This window comes from Mobula birostris, chromosome 8, assembly GCF_030028105.1.
Source record: "Mobula birostris isolate sMobBir1 chromosome 8, sMobBir1.hap1, whole genome shotgun sequence".
NCBI classification, from domain to species: Eukaryota; Metazoa; Chordata; class Chondrichthyes; order Myliobatiformes; family Myliobatidae; genus Mobula; species Mobula birostris.
Window position 1 is genome coordinate 62324573 of NC_092377.1, and position 12399 is coordinate 62336971.

General features: G+C 39.4%; 1 protein-coding gene across 1 annotated transcript in view; it reads left to right on the forward strand.

Moving 5' to 3' along the window:
- Positions 1-12399, forward strand: part of rel (v-rel avian reticuloendotheliosis viral oncogene homolog) — a 55969-nt gene that overhangs the window by 15310 nt on the left and 28260 nt on the right. Inside the window, exon 5 of the mRNA XM_072265282.1 lies at positions 10405-10496. Within this exon, the coding sequence (XP_072121383.1) occupies positions 10405-10496 (92 nt within the window). The remainder of the gene's footprint in view (positions 1-10404; positions 10497-12399) is intronic.

A 12399-nucleotide genomic window follows, 5' to 3' on the forward strand; every position in this document is an offset into this window, starting at 1 on the left:
CACACACAACACACTGGAGGAACTCAGCAGGACGGGCAACATCCGTGGAAACGAACAGTCAACGTTTCGGGCCAAGACTATTTGTCAGGACTGAAGAGGAAGGGGGCAGGAGCCCTATAAAGAAGGGGGGAGGGTGGGAAGGAGAAGGCTGGTAGGTTCCAGGTGAAAAACCAGTAAGGGGAAAGATCAAGGGGTGGGGGAGGGGAAGCAGGGAGGTGATAGGCAGGAAAGGTGAAGAAGGAATAGGGGAAAGCACAATGGGTAGTAGAAGGAGGTGGAACCATGAGGGAGGTGATTGGCAGCTGGAGGAGGGGGCAGAGTGAAACTGGGATGGGGGAAGGGAGGGGGAGGGAATTACCAGAAGTTCAATGTTCAAGCCCAGGGGCTGGAGACTACCCAGACAGTATATGAGGTGTTGCTCCTCCAACCTAAGTTTGGCCTCATCATGGCGGTAGAGGAGGCCATGTAGGGACATATCCGAATGGGAATGTGAAGCAAAGTTGAAGTGGGTGGCAACCGGGAGATCCTGTCCGTTGTGGCGGACGGAGTGGAGGTGCTTGACCCACCAGCCTCCGGATCCAGCACATTATCCTCCGCAGCTTCCGCCACCTTCAACAGGACTCCACCACTAAGCACATCTTTCCCTCTCTACCCCTCTCCGCTTTCCGCAGGGATCATTCCCTCCGCGTCTCCCTGGTTCAGACATCCCTTCCCACGGATCTCCCACCCGGCACTTATCCCTGTAAGTGTAAGTGCTACACCTGTCCCTACACCTCCTCTCTTGGCACCATTCAGGGCCCCAAACAGTCCTTCTAGATGAGGCAACACTTCACTTGTGAGTCTGTTGGGGTCATCAATTGCATCTGGTGCTCCCAGTGCGGCCTCCTCTACATCAGTGAGACCCGACGCAGACTGGGGGACCGCTTCGTCGAGCACCTCCGCTCCACCGCCACAACAGACAGGATCTCCCAGTTACCACCCACTTCCTATTCCCATTCGGATATGTCCGTACATATCCTCCAGTACTGCCATGATGAGATCAAACTCAGGTTGGAGGAGCAACACCTCATATACCGACTGGATAGTCTCCAGCCCCTTGGCATCAACATTGAATTCTCCAACTTCCGGTAATTCCCTTTCCCTCCCCCTCCCCCCATCCCAGTTTCACTCTGCCCCCTCCTCCAGCTGCCAATCACCTCCCTCATGGTTCCACCTCCTTCTACTACCCATTGTGCCTTCCCCTATTCCTTCTTCACCTTTTCTGCCTATCCCCTCCCTGTCTCCCTTCCCCCACCCCTTGATCTTTCCTCTTACTAGTTTTTCACCTGGAACCTACCAGCCTTCTCCTTCCCACCCTCCCCCACCTTCTTTATAGGGCCTCTGCCCCTTCCCCCTACAGTCCTGACGAAGGGTCTCGGCCCGAAACATTGACTGTTCGTTTCCATGGATGCTGCCCGTCCTGCTGAGTTCCTCCCAGCATGAGTTGTGCTTGTTGATCCAGCCCGTATGTTACTTCACAAATTATTGTTGACTCATAACTGTTTCCTCAGTTTGGAGTCAGTGAAGATGAATGATAAATACAAGCTTTGCCTATGATAGTTTGCAAATGGGGGGAAAGAGAACAATTGGATCCCTTGAATTGTTCTTTCTTAAAAATATAATTATGGAAGATCACTGTCCTAGTTGCTGGATATTAAAGAGTAGTCACCCTCAGAAATATCAGTATAAAGATTGTATGATAAAACAAAGATTTGAAGTTGGTGATCAGAAATTGAAAAAAAATCGATGCTTTATCTGGGATAATCTTGATAAATCTTGCATATAATCCTTTGGTAAATTAGTGAGAGGTACAATTAATATTTTTGTAAAGGTGATACTGAGAGTTATTGGAATCTGAAACTTGCCCAGACCACTGCAATAACAGTCTCTTCCTGGTTGTTTGAGTTAATTTTAAAAAGTTTTTGTAACCTCAATCTATTTAGTGGGTGTGAGCACACAGCACAAAACTAGTGCAGACCAGACATACTCATTGGTTCATGCCTCAACGGTGGCACTCTGGCTGTATCCAAATCAGAAGGTCAATGGGTTCAAGTTTCTCATTGGAGATTTAGTGCATAATATGTGCATGCACCTCAACGCAAAACTGAAGGAGTTGGATTGCCATTGTGCTATCTTTGATATCATTAAACAAAATCTGCTTTCTTAAAGTGGAAGAAGGAGTTTGGGGAGTGGCGGGGGGGGGTGAAATGCATGCAACGGTTTCAAGAGTAGTGTCACCTTAGCCTTCACCTAGTCCTTCGTCAGCATCTAAGACTGCTTTGCTTCTCATATATTTCATTGCTTTAAATTGAAACTTTTCTCTGAAAGTGTTGACTAATGTGTGTCTCTCATTACAACAGTACCTAATCTCAAAAGTACCTAATTAGCTGTGTGAGACCATAATGAGCTTGTGAATAATTCAGTATGTGTCTATTTCTTTCCTCCTTTAAGTTGTCAGCCTGTTTCAGAAATGGCAATGTAAGAAATACTAGTTTTGGTGTTGCATGCTGTGTCCTTCTGAAAATCTGGTTAAGTGGGATTTTTAAGCCCTTTTTTAATTACACGTGTTTCTAACCCTCTCCTGAGAAGTTTGGCTACTTAGTTTAAGGTGTTCGAGAGAGAGAACACATCTAGTGCAGTTACATGGCTTCCTTCTCTACATGGGGAGTTCCCAAGTTCAACTGGGCAATGGGCTAGGCACTAAATCAAGGGCAGTGGGGTGTGGGGAGTTCCCCTTTGAGAGAAATAAGCCACCATATTAGTCACCATGGCTGAGCCTGTGTATCTCCCAAAACAGCATTAGCAAAATTTACAGAAAAGGCCTACTTGGCCTATAGAAGGCTTATAGAAGGACTCTAAATTGACAATAGTTTTTTTTTGTCTCTTTTCCTTGCATGGGAAAAAAACTTAAGTGGTGTAGATAGCCAGAAATGTGTTTACTACCGTCTATTCCAAGGAAGCTGTTCCTTTTTCCTGTTTTATTGCATGTACAATTTTGACATAAGTGCTGAGTATCAGTTCCATTAAGCTGAGAAGTAGAACAATGTAATTAATTGGGTGTACATGCCAAATCATTTTTATTTGTGAAACTGGTTTTTCTGTGTAACATGTGGAAGAAGTCGACTTTCCTATCAATTTAATGTTTCCAGTGCATTGTAAATGACTAGCTGGGATGTTCATTGAGCCTTAAATTTGTTAAGATTGGGTGGAGGGGTGGAGATGTGTCTCTACCAAAGGAGGTCTAAGGCACTCCTTGCTTTCATAAGCCTGCAGGTCACCCTTGGGCAAGGTATAGCACCTGCCTAGTGCCACCAATCAGGGTCACATGAAGCCACGGGAGCAATTGATGTGTGGGGTTGTATGAGCAGCTGAGGCATATCACAAGTCCTGGTTATGTGACCACTGATGTCAGACAATCTTTGAAGAGTATTGATAATGGCTGAGGTTACCCGTCTTGTAAAGACACTGCCCAGATTAAGGCAATGGCAAGCCACTTCTGTAGAAGAAATTGCCAAGAGCAATCATGGTCATGGAGACCATGACTGCCCACATCATACTACACAGCACAAAATTATGATATTGTGAAGAATGAAAATATTGTTGAATACAATTTAGATTATAAATTTTGTTGCCTTTTGGTGCTTCAAGTAAACCATTCATCTGCCTGACCTGTTAAGGTATTCCAGCATTTTGTGTGTGTCGCCCAAGAAACGGATTGCCTTTTTTATTACAAAACCTAAAAATGTCCAGTTTGAAGCTAATCTTAATTAGTTACAATTTCAGTAATGAAAATCTCCTTCGTTTTGGCACTGTGTAATCAATCACTGATATGAGTCATAAATTTTTATATTCCAATAAATACCTTAAAATAGATTTTTCCTGCCTTTTCTAAAATGTTACTGGTTTGTTTTGATAAATTTCAGTTATGTCTATAAAATTGTTTGCATTTTCCAACTACCAATTTTTAGATTATGACGTGATCACTTTGGACTAAAAGAAATGTTGACCACTATTTCAATCGTTAGGACTTTCACCAAAATGTGGTGCAACTATAACTAATTCTAATTTGGTTCCAAAAATCCACTAAGCAATCAAACTGTCTTCTTTTAAAATATCTTTTTGCTTCTGCTCTTTCTAATGCATAATAATTTGACTGAAGGTACGGATTTAGCTTTAGCATATGGTTTATCACTTCACATATTAGATTGCCCACTGACTCTATATTTTAAACAAGTAATGAGGCAACAAGTAGTAAAGCTCGCATTAGGGTTAATATCCAAAATTCATCCTGTTATTTGGAAGGGAAGTTGTAGGTGGTGGGTTCCCTTTTGCGAACTACCCAAGTCCTTTTGTTGGCTGGATTTTAAGTTATTAAAGACATCGTGGCAAGTTGCTGTAGCAAATCTTATGGATGATGTGCACTTTTGTAACAGTTTATAGTGATGGCTTATGGTGGACATACAGGAAAATGATAAATTTTCTGCCATATTCCTGATTTGGAGTCAAACAGCATGGGTACAGGTATTTCAGTCAACTGAATCTGCACTAACTATTAATCACCCATTTATACTAATCCCATTTTATACTCTGCATATTCCCATAAACTCTTCCCCAGTTCTATCATTTACCTACAAACTTTAGACAATTACCAGTTGCTAAATAACCAATCAATCTGCACATCTTTGGGAGTAGGAGGAAACTAGAGCTCCTGGAGTAAAGCCACATTGTCACAGAAAGAGCATGCTCTATATAGACGTGGTTGATGACAGGTCGCTAAAGCTGAGGCATCAGCTTTTCTAGAGCAGTAATGTGCCTTGTAGATAATGGAAAGTTGTTGGTGGGTGAGGAGTTGAGTCATTTGGTGTAGAGTACTTGGCCTGAATATCTGTTCTTGTATCCACAATATTCAAGCAGCTTCCCCTGTTAAGCTTCCATGGTGATCCTAGAATATTGGTGATGGAACTTTCTGAAATGGTAATGCCAAGGACAGCTAGTTAGATTCTGGGTCTTTTTGGATATAGATCTAAGTTCTTTTCTTTAATAATAAACCAGCCATGTTCACTAACCTCTTAATGAAGCCACCTACAAAGAACTACTGATCTGTGCTGCATGAACCTTCTCTTTACCAATGTTCATTGCTGTCAGCTGTCAATTGTGAAATCCTAACATCAGGCAATAGGGCTTCAGATAAGTAGGATTTTCTCAAGATTCAAGATAGTTTGTCATTTTTCAGTAAAGGAATGTAAAGGAGAACAAAATGGTTGTTACTCTGGATCTGATGCAGTATGAAAAAGCACAATAAATATAAAAACAATCCTATAAAACACAATATACAAGTAACTGTTACGTGTGATCATATATACATACAATTAACTTGTGTAGTATACATTGATTGTATGTACATTAAGAGCTGCTAGGTACAGAAGTATCTGAACATAAGTTGACATTGAAAGGAAATGATAGTGACAAAGATTTTTGGGAAGAAGAACTCTTCTAGGTAGCAGCAGAGCATATGAAAACACTAGGACAGTGACTGTCAGTGTAGGAGTCAGGCAGTAAAAGGCACAATATTAACTAGCATTTTTCAGAATGTGTAGTAAAAGTACAATAAATATTGTTTTAACTACATAATTTATTTTGAAATTCATCAATGGAATTCCATTCACCTATGCATTTAGTTCTTTTTATCCAGATCAGAGAATTTTCTAAGTAGATCGTTAGAACAATTTTTGGGTTTAGCATGTTTAGCAAATGACTCAGTTACCAGTCTTCACATCTGAATATGTATTGTGGATTTCATTTTGAGTGCATCTCTGAACAATGGGTTCCTAAAAGCCCTGAATCCTAGGCCAAATAATGCTGAATAAAATTCATTCCTATGTCTGTGGTGTGGATGTGAATCGGGAGGTGTGAAGTTTGTGTGCAGTTTCAAGAAAGCATTGCCCATACATTGTAAATATGTTGTCCTTTGATATTTGGCACATAAAAAATATTGAGCACTACGTTGGGCCAGCCAGACCTTTTGACTGAAAGCATCTCTATATGATGCCTGCTGTACCATGTTTCTGTTGAATAAAGAAGCTGCTTTGTATCTACCAGTACTTTTATCCAGTGACTTCATTCACACAATAACATAGATATTCTCTCCTCATTTAAAATCTCACGCATACCTCATGCAACAAAATGTAACTGTTTCAGAATATTTTAGGGGAATAGTTTGAAATTTCTATAGTTTACATTAACTTATTGATACCTAGTGTTTGAGGAAAAGGCTTTAAACACCCTTCCCTTTGTTAAAGTGCAAGAAATTAATGATTGTATTTCCATGTTCAATGTCCCCCTGATACATAATGGTACCAATGACTGACAGAAGAACATCAATACAAATGCAAGGTTATTAGCATTATCTCTTCATTTCCCTCTCCTTGAAATTAATTCAGTGTTTTTTTTAGCATAATTTGATAATACATACTCATTAAATCTTTGTTATTGTGCTCATAATCTGGTAAGAATTTAACAGAAGGATATTGTAAAGCATATTTCTGAAAATAGATTTGAAAATTTTATTTATTTTTAAATATCTGTTTTCATTTTCTATACTACAAACACCTGGACTTGTTTATAATGTGACTCGTGTTTTGAAGAAACAAATGTGAATGACTGATATGAAGAGGAGGGGAAATTTAAAAATGTATGATTGTTGTCTCTTTAGCCAAAGGGTGGTGAACTTGTGGAATTTGTTGTCACATGCAGCTGTGGAGGGTGATTGATAGGTTCCTGATTGGACATGGCATCAAAGGTTACAGGGAGAAGGCCAGGAAATGGGTCTGCCATCTGATTCCTAAATGGACATTGAACCCTTGAACATTAACTCACTTTTTAAATATATATTATTTCTCTTTTTGCAGGATTTTTAATCTATTCAATGCACGTATACGCTAATTGATTTATTATTTTTTCTTCTATATTACGTATTGCATTGAACTGCTGCTGCTAAGTTAACAAATTTCACAACACATGCTGATGATAATAAACCTGATTCTGAAAAAAGGATCAGCCATGATTGAATGGCGGAGCAAACTTAATGGGCCAAATAACCTAATTCTACTCCTATGTCTTATGATGTAATAAATTACTTCTGAAATGATGCAAAACTTCAGCTAGTTATTATTTATTTGGTGTTAGATTTGTTTGGCTAAGTTTTAAATCTCAAAAAGTGGATATGTTAGTTTTCCTTCATAGCATTATACTTTACAATTATTTATATTATTCTAACATGGAATGCATCAAAAAGCTTCATTTCAATTTAGCTGAAGTACATTTTAAAATTGGGAGTTCTGTAGGAAATTTACAAAATTTATACAAAAAATTGAATTAAAAAGCTATAAATGTTGCAAAAACTTTTCTGTTCAAATGAACAAATTTACCTTGTATTTTTCAAAAAAAAAATTTCTTTAAGATGAATGTGTCATTCATTAGTTTCCTTTGCTGGTAACATCATAAGTTAATCAAACGTTGTTTTCATTGTACTTAATTCCATTTTGTTCAGTGTTTTCTGCAATAGTAGTACACAGAAAAATATTTAAAATGTATCTTAAGTTAAGCAAATAACAATTTATGATATTCCTATGATATTACAAATGTGAACACAAGCCAATATGAATGGGGCTTCTTGATCATGTTTTAATAGCTGCATGGACATTTCATATTTTATACAAGGGAAAACAAAAATACCTGTTTTATATTAAGTTAAAACCATGTTGGACAATTGTTCTGCCGCCCTCATTTGCAGAATGCCACACTGTTTCTTCCAGTGTGGTTCTGGGTGCTGTCCTCCAGTAAGATCCCTAGATCCTAGCTGTTCCCTATGGTGTAGGACTACTCCCCCAGTGCAGCTAGCCAGCTGTGATGACAGAACGGCTGCATACAAGATCATTAGTTGAATTAGTTCTGCACAATATGCTGGACTGCAGGGCCTGTTCCTGTCCTGTGTTGTTTAGTGGTTCGTACCATCTAAGAGAATCATAGTCATACTTTTCTGATCCCGGGGGAAATTGGTTTTCATTACAGTTGCACTATAAATAATAAATAGTAATAGAAAAATAGTAATAAATAGTTAAATAGTAACATGTAAATTATGCCAGTAAATTATGAAATAAGTCCAGGACCAGCCTATTGGCTCAGGGTGTCTGACTCTCCAAGGAAGGAGTTGTAAAGTTTGATGGCCACAGGCAGGAATGACTTCCTATGATGCTCTGTGCTGCATCTCGGTGGAATGAGTCTCTGGCTGAATGTACTCCTGTGCCCACCCTGTACATTATGTAGTGGATGGGAGACATTGACCAAGATGGCATGCAACTTGTTGATCACTTGATGATCACTTGTTAATAGCTGGGAGTAAATAAAAGGAGACGAATGAGGACAAGAGACTGAAAACAAATGCTGGAAATGCATAATGTGCTACTAAGTAGTTGCTGGATATCTGAAATAAGTGAATGCTGGAAATACTCGGCTGATCAGGTAACTTTTGTGGAGCTTTCTGACAAACAGGTTCACTAGGATGCTGACTGTTTTAGAAAATATCAATGACAAGGTGAAAGTGGACAAGCTTGGATTGTTTTCTCTGGAGTAATATATACTACAGGCTGGTTATGTCAAATACTAGAGGGGATAGCTTTAAAGTGAGGGGGAAAAGTATAAAAGAGATTTCTGTAGTTATTTTTTTAATATAGAGAGTGGTAGATACCTAGAAAATGTTGCCAGGGAGATGCTGGAAACGTATGTGTTAATTTTAGAGGCATTTTGGCAGACTCATGATAGGGCAGGGAGTAGAGGAACTCAGACCTCATGCAGGCAGGTAGGCTTAGTTAGATTGGCATGGTCAGTGCGGACATCATGCGCCAAAGATCCTGTTTCTATGCTGTACTGTTCTATGTAGACAGGAATGCCTGGCTATCTGTATTGACAAATTCAGCACTGTCCCAAGAGCTACAGTGACCCTGGAAAAATGCTGTATTTCCTTGAGCTGATGGTGGGGCTAGTCGGAACAGTGTAGCAGGCCAAAGAGTGGAATGTGGGATGGAGAGAAAGTGGCTTACAGACGACATGACGTTTGTGGTTAATGGCTGTTTTTCAGACCATGTTTATGGTACTGACCTCTAAGAATCCTAATTGCAACTTGATAAGCAAAGGGGAGGATAGTATTAGACTTTGAGGTAGAGACTGGTAAAACGGCAAATGCATGGTGGATGAAATTAAATGGAAGGGAAATGATCTGTTTTGTAGGAGCTATGAAGAGTGAAAATATAAACTAAAGGTATAACAGAGGAACAAAAAGACCTGGCTGTACATATTTGAGTCTCTAGGTGTCAAAATAAGCTGAGAAAGTGGTCAAAATAGCATGTGGGATCCTTGACTTTATAAATAGCAGCATGGAACACAGACACAAGGATGTTCTACAAAGGTCTTACCAACTTCAATAGAAATAAATCTACAGTTGGCAGGAACAACCAGTGTCTGGTCCTCTGGCAAGTGACAGATATCTTTTCTGTAATATGAAAGGTACATAATTTCTGGAGACCAAACTGAAAGTACTAAAAGGAACAGTGAAAACCGAGCACACTGATAACAAGACTGTTCTTTTTATATTAGTCTGACTAATGCCAGACTAATAAGTGTTATGCTTTGCAATATAGGGTTAATAATACCAATGCAAGTTAGCTAGAAATCATTTTATAACGTCACGTATAGTATCAAACTGCAAGTGTTCGTGGTGTCATTTGCCACATACCTCATTAAAAAGGCATTTTATTGGCTCCTAACAAAAGTTGTGATAATGTAGACAAACACAGTATTAGGACTATAACATTAATCCCTTAAACAACTAGTTGAGTTATTCCAATACTGCATTTTTAAATAAGCACTTCCCTGTTGTCACTGATTATGCTGTAGTGATGTCATGGTTTTTCCATGTGGGAAATGTAGTGGGGAAGTCCCAAAGATTAAACTGCCGTATTATGCAAATTTGTTAAGAAATGGACTCCTGCACATTTTTCCACAGCTAGTACCTCTATTTGATATAAAAAATTTGCAGTATGTACAGTATATTTCAAGAAAAGGTTAAAGGAAGAATTGCATTGTCTGTGAAATTGCTCAGTCTAATGTTAAATAAGTAGTTTAACTGCGTTCTCACTGGAAAGAAGTATTTGTCACAAAATTATCTCTTCCCCTTCCTAACCTTTCAGACAAATTTGATTTGTTAAGTTTATGCATGTATTCATTTTAAAGAATTATTTAATTTCTTACTTGCATTTGAGGACAATATCCTTCAATAGCTCTAACATTAAATTGCTGCGTGTTTTCTAGTTTTCAGAACTTGGGCATTCAGTGTGTGAAGAGGAAAGAAGTGAAAGATGCCATTCTGTTTCGAATTCAGCGACAACTTAACCCCTTTAATGGTAATGACTTCTCCCTCTCATTTTGGAGCTGTGTTTTAATTCATATAAACATAAGTGGAAAACATACAAGGAAAACCTGTATATTGGCTTCCAGAATAAATATATATCAATTGTTTACAATCAGTTGAATTCCCTCTATATCCTATTGGTAGCCAGACTAAATTGTTTGCATTTTCAGAATTTTTGAATTGTCGGGCAATGTAAGGAATCAGCTGTTCATTATATTCCATTAAGCCGCTTGTCTAGTGTATGTTTTGATTGCTATTGTGAAATCAGGGGAAGATTAAAGAACAGGATCCCAGGGTTGTGATTCAGGATTGCTACCCGTGCCAAGTCCTAATGAGCCCAGAAATGGGGAGGTCATTCAGTTTAACACATTGCTAAGGAGTTTGTGCAGGAGGGAGGTCTTCAGATTTTTGGTTCATTGGGATCTCTTCCAGGGAAGGTGGAACCTGTACAGAAGGGACAGTTTGCACCTGAACTGGAGGGGGATTAATAACTTAGCAGGAAGGTTTGCTGGTGCTGCACAGAGAGGTTTAAATTAGAGTTGCAGGGGGATGGGAACCAGAGAGACAGAGCAGAGAGTGGAGTGGTTGTGCAGAAAGATGTTATTGAGCCTACATACAAAGTCAGGAATCAAAAGGTTGAGCACGATGGGACTAACGTTCTGAGTTATGTGTATTTCAATGCATAGTGTGTTGCAGGAAAGGTGGATAAGTTTAGTACATGGATCAACACATGGAATTATGACATTGTAGCTATTAATGAGACTTGGTTGCAGGAGGGACAGGACTAACAACTCAATTTTTCAAGGTTTCGTTTCTTTAAACATGATAGTAGAGTGGGAAAGATTAAAGGGGGAGTGATGGCATTACTAGTCATGGCAGTGTTCAGACTGGAGAACTCATCTAATGAGGCTTTATGGATAGAAATGAGGAATAAGAAAGGTTTGACCACATTAATGGAATTAATTATAGACCATCCAACAGTCTGCAGGATTTGGAGGAGCAAATTTGTAGAGTGAGCACAGACTGTTGTGAAAAACAAAAGGTTGTGTTAGTAAGTGATTTTTAACTTTCCACATACTGACTAGGACTCCCATACTGTAAAAAGCTGGATGGGAAAGAGGTCCCAACTAGAGAGAGTGCAATACTGTATCTCTTATTAGGGAACCAGACAGGGCAGGTGACAGAAGCTTGTATAGCAAACACTTTGCATCTCATCATAACGCCATTAGTTTCAGGTAATTGTGAAATGGATATGTCCGGTCCTCAAGTTGAGATTCTAAATCGGAGACAGGTTAAGTTTGATGGTATCCTCTCGGCAAGTGTGGATTGGGACAGGCTGTTTTCTGTCAAAGGTGTAATTGGTAATGGGAGGGCTTGAAAAGTGACATTTTGAGAGTACAGAGGTAGTAGGTCCCTGTCAGAATAAAAAAGCAAGGAAAACAGGTATAGGGAACCTTGTTGTTTTAGAGATGTTGAGGCTCTGGTTAAGAAATAGAAAGAGGTACGTAGCAGCTATAAGCAGGCAGGAACAATGGGGTACTTGAGGAATATAAGAAATGCAATAGAACACTTAAGGAAATCAGGCAGTTGAAAGGAAAACATGAGGCTGCTCCAGCAGACAAGGTGAAGGAGAATCCTAAGGGCCTCTACAAATATATTAAGAGCAAAAGGATAGAAAGGGACAAAATTTATCCTCTGGAAGATCAGAGTGGTCATCTCTGTGTGGGGCTGAAAGAGATGGGGTATTTTTTGTACCTGTATTGGCTCGGGAAATGGATACAGAGTCTATAGATGTGAGGCAATGCAGCAGCAAGGTCATGGACCCTTCCTTTGCAGATTTCACAGGAGGAGGTGTTTGCTGTCTTGAGACAAATTAGGGTGGATAAATCCCCAGG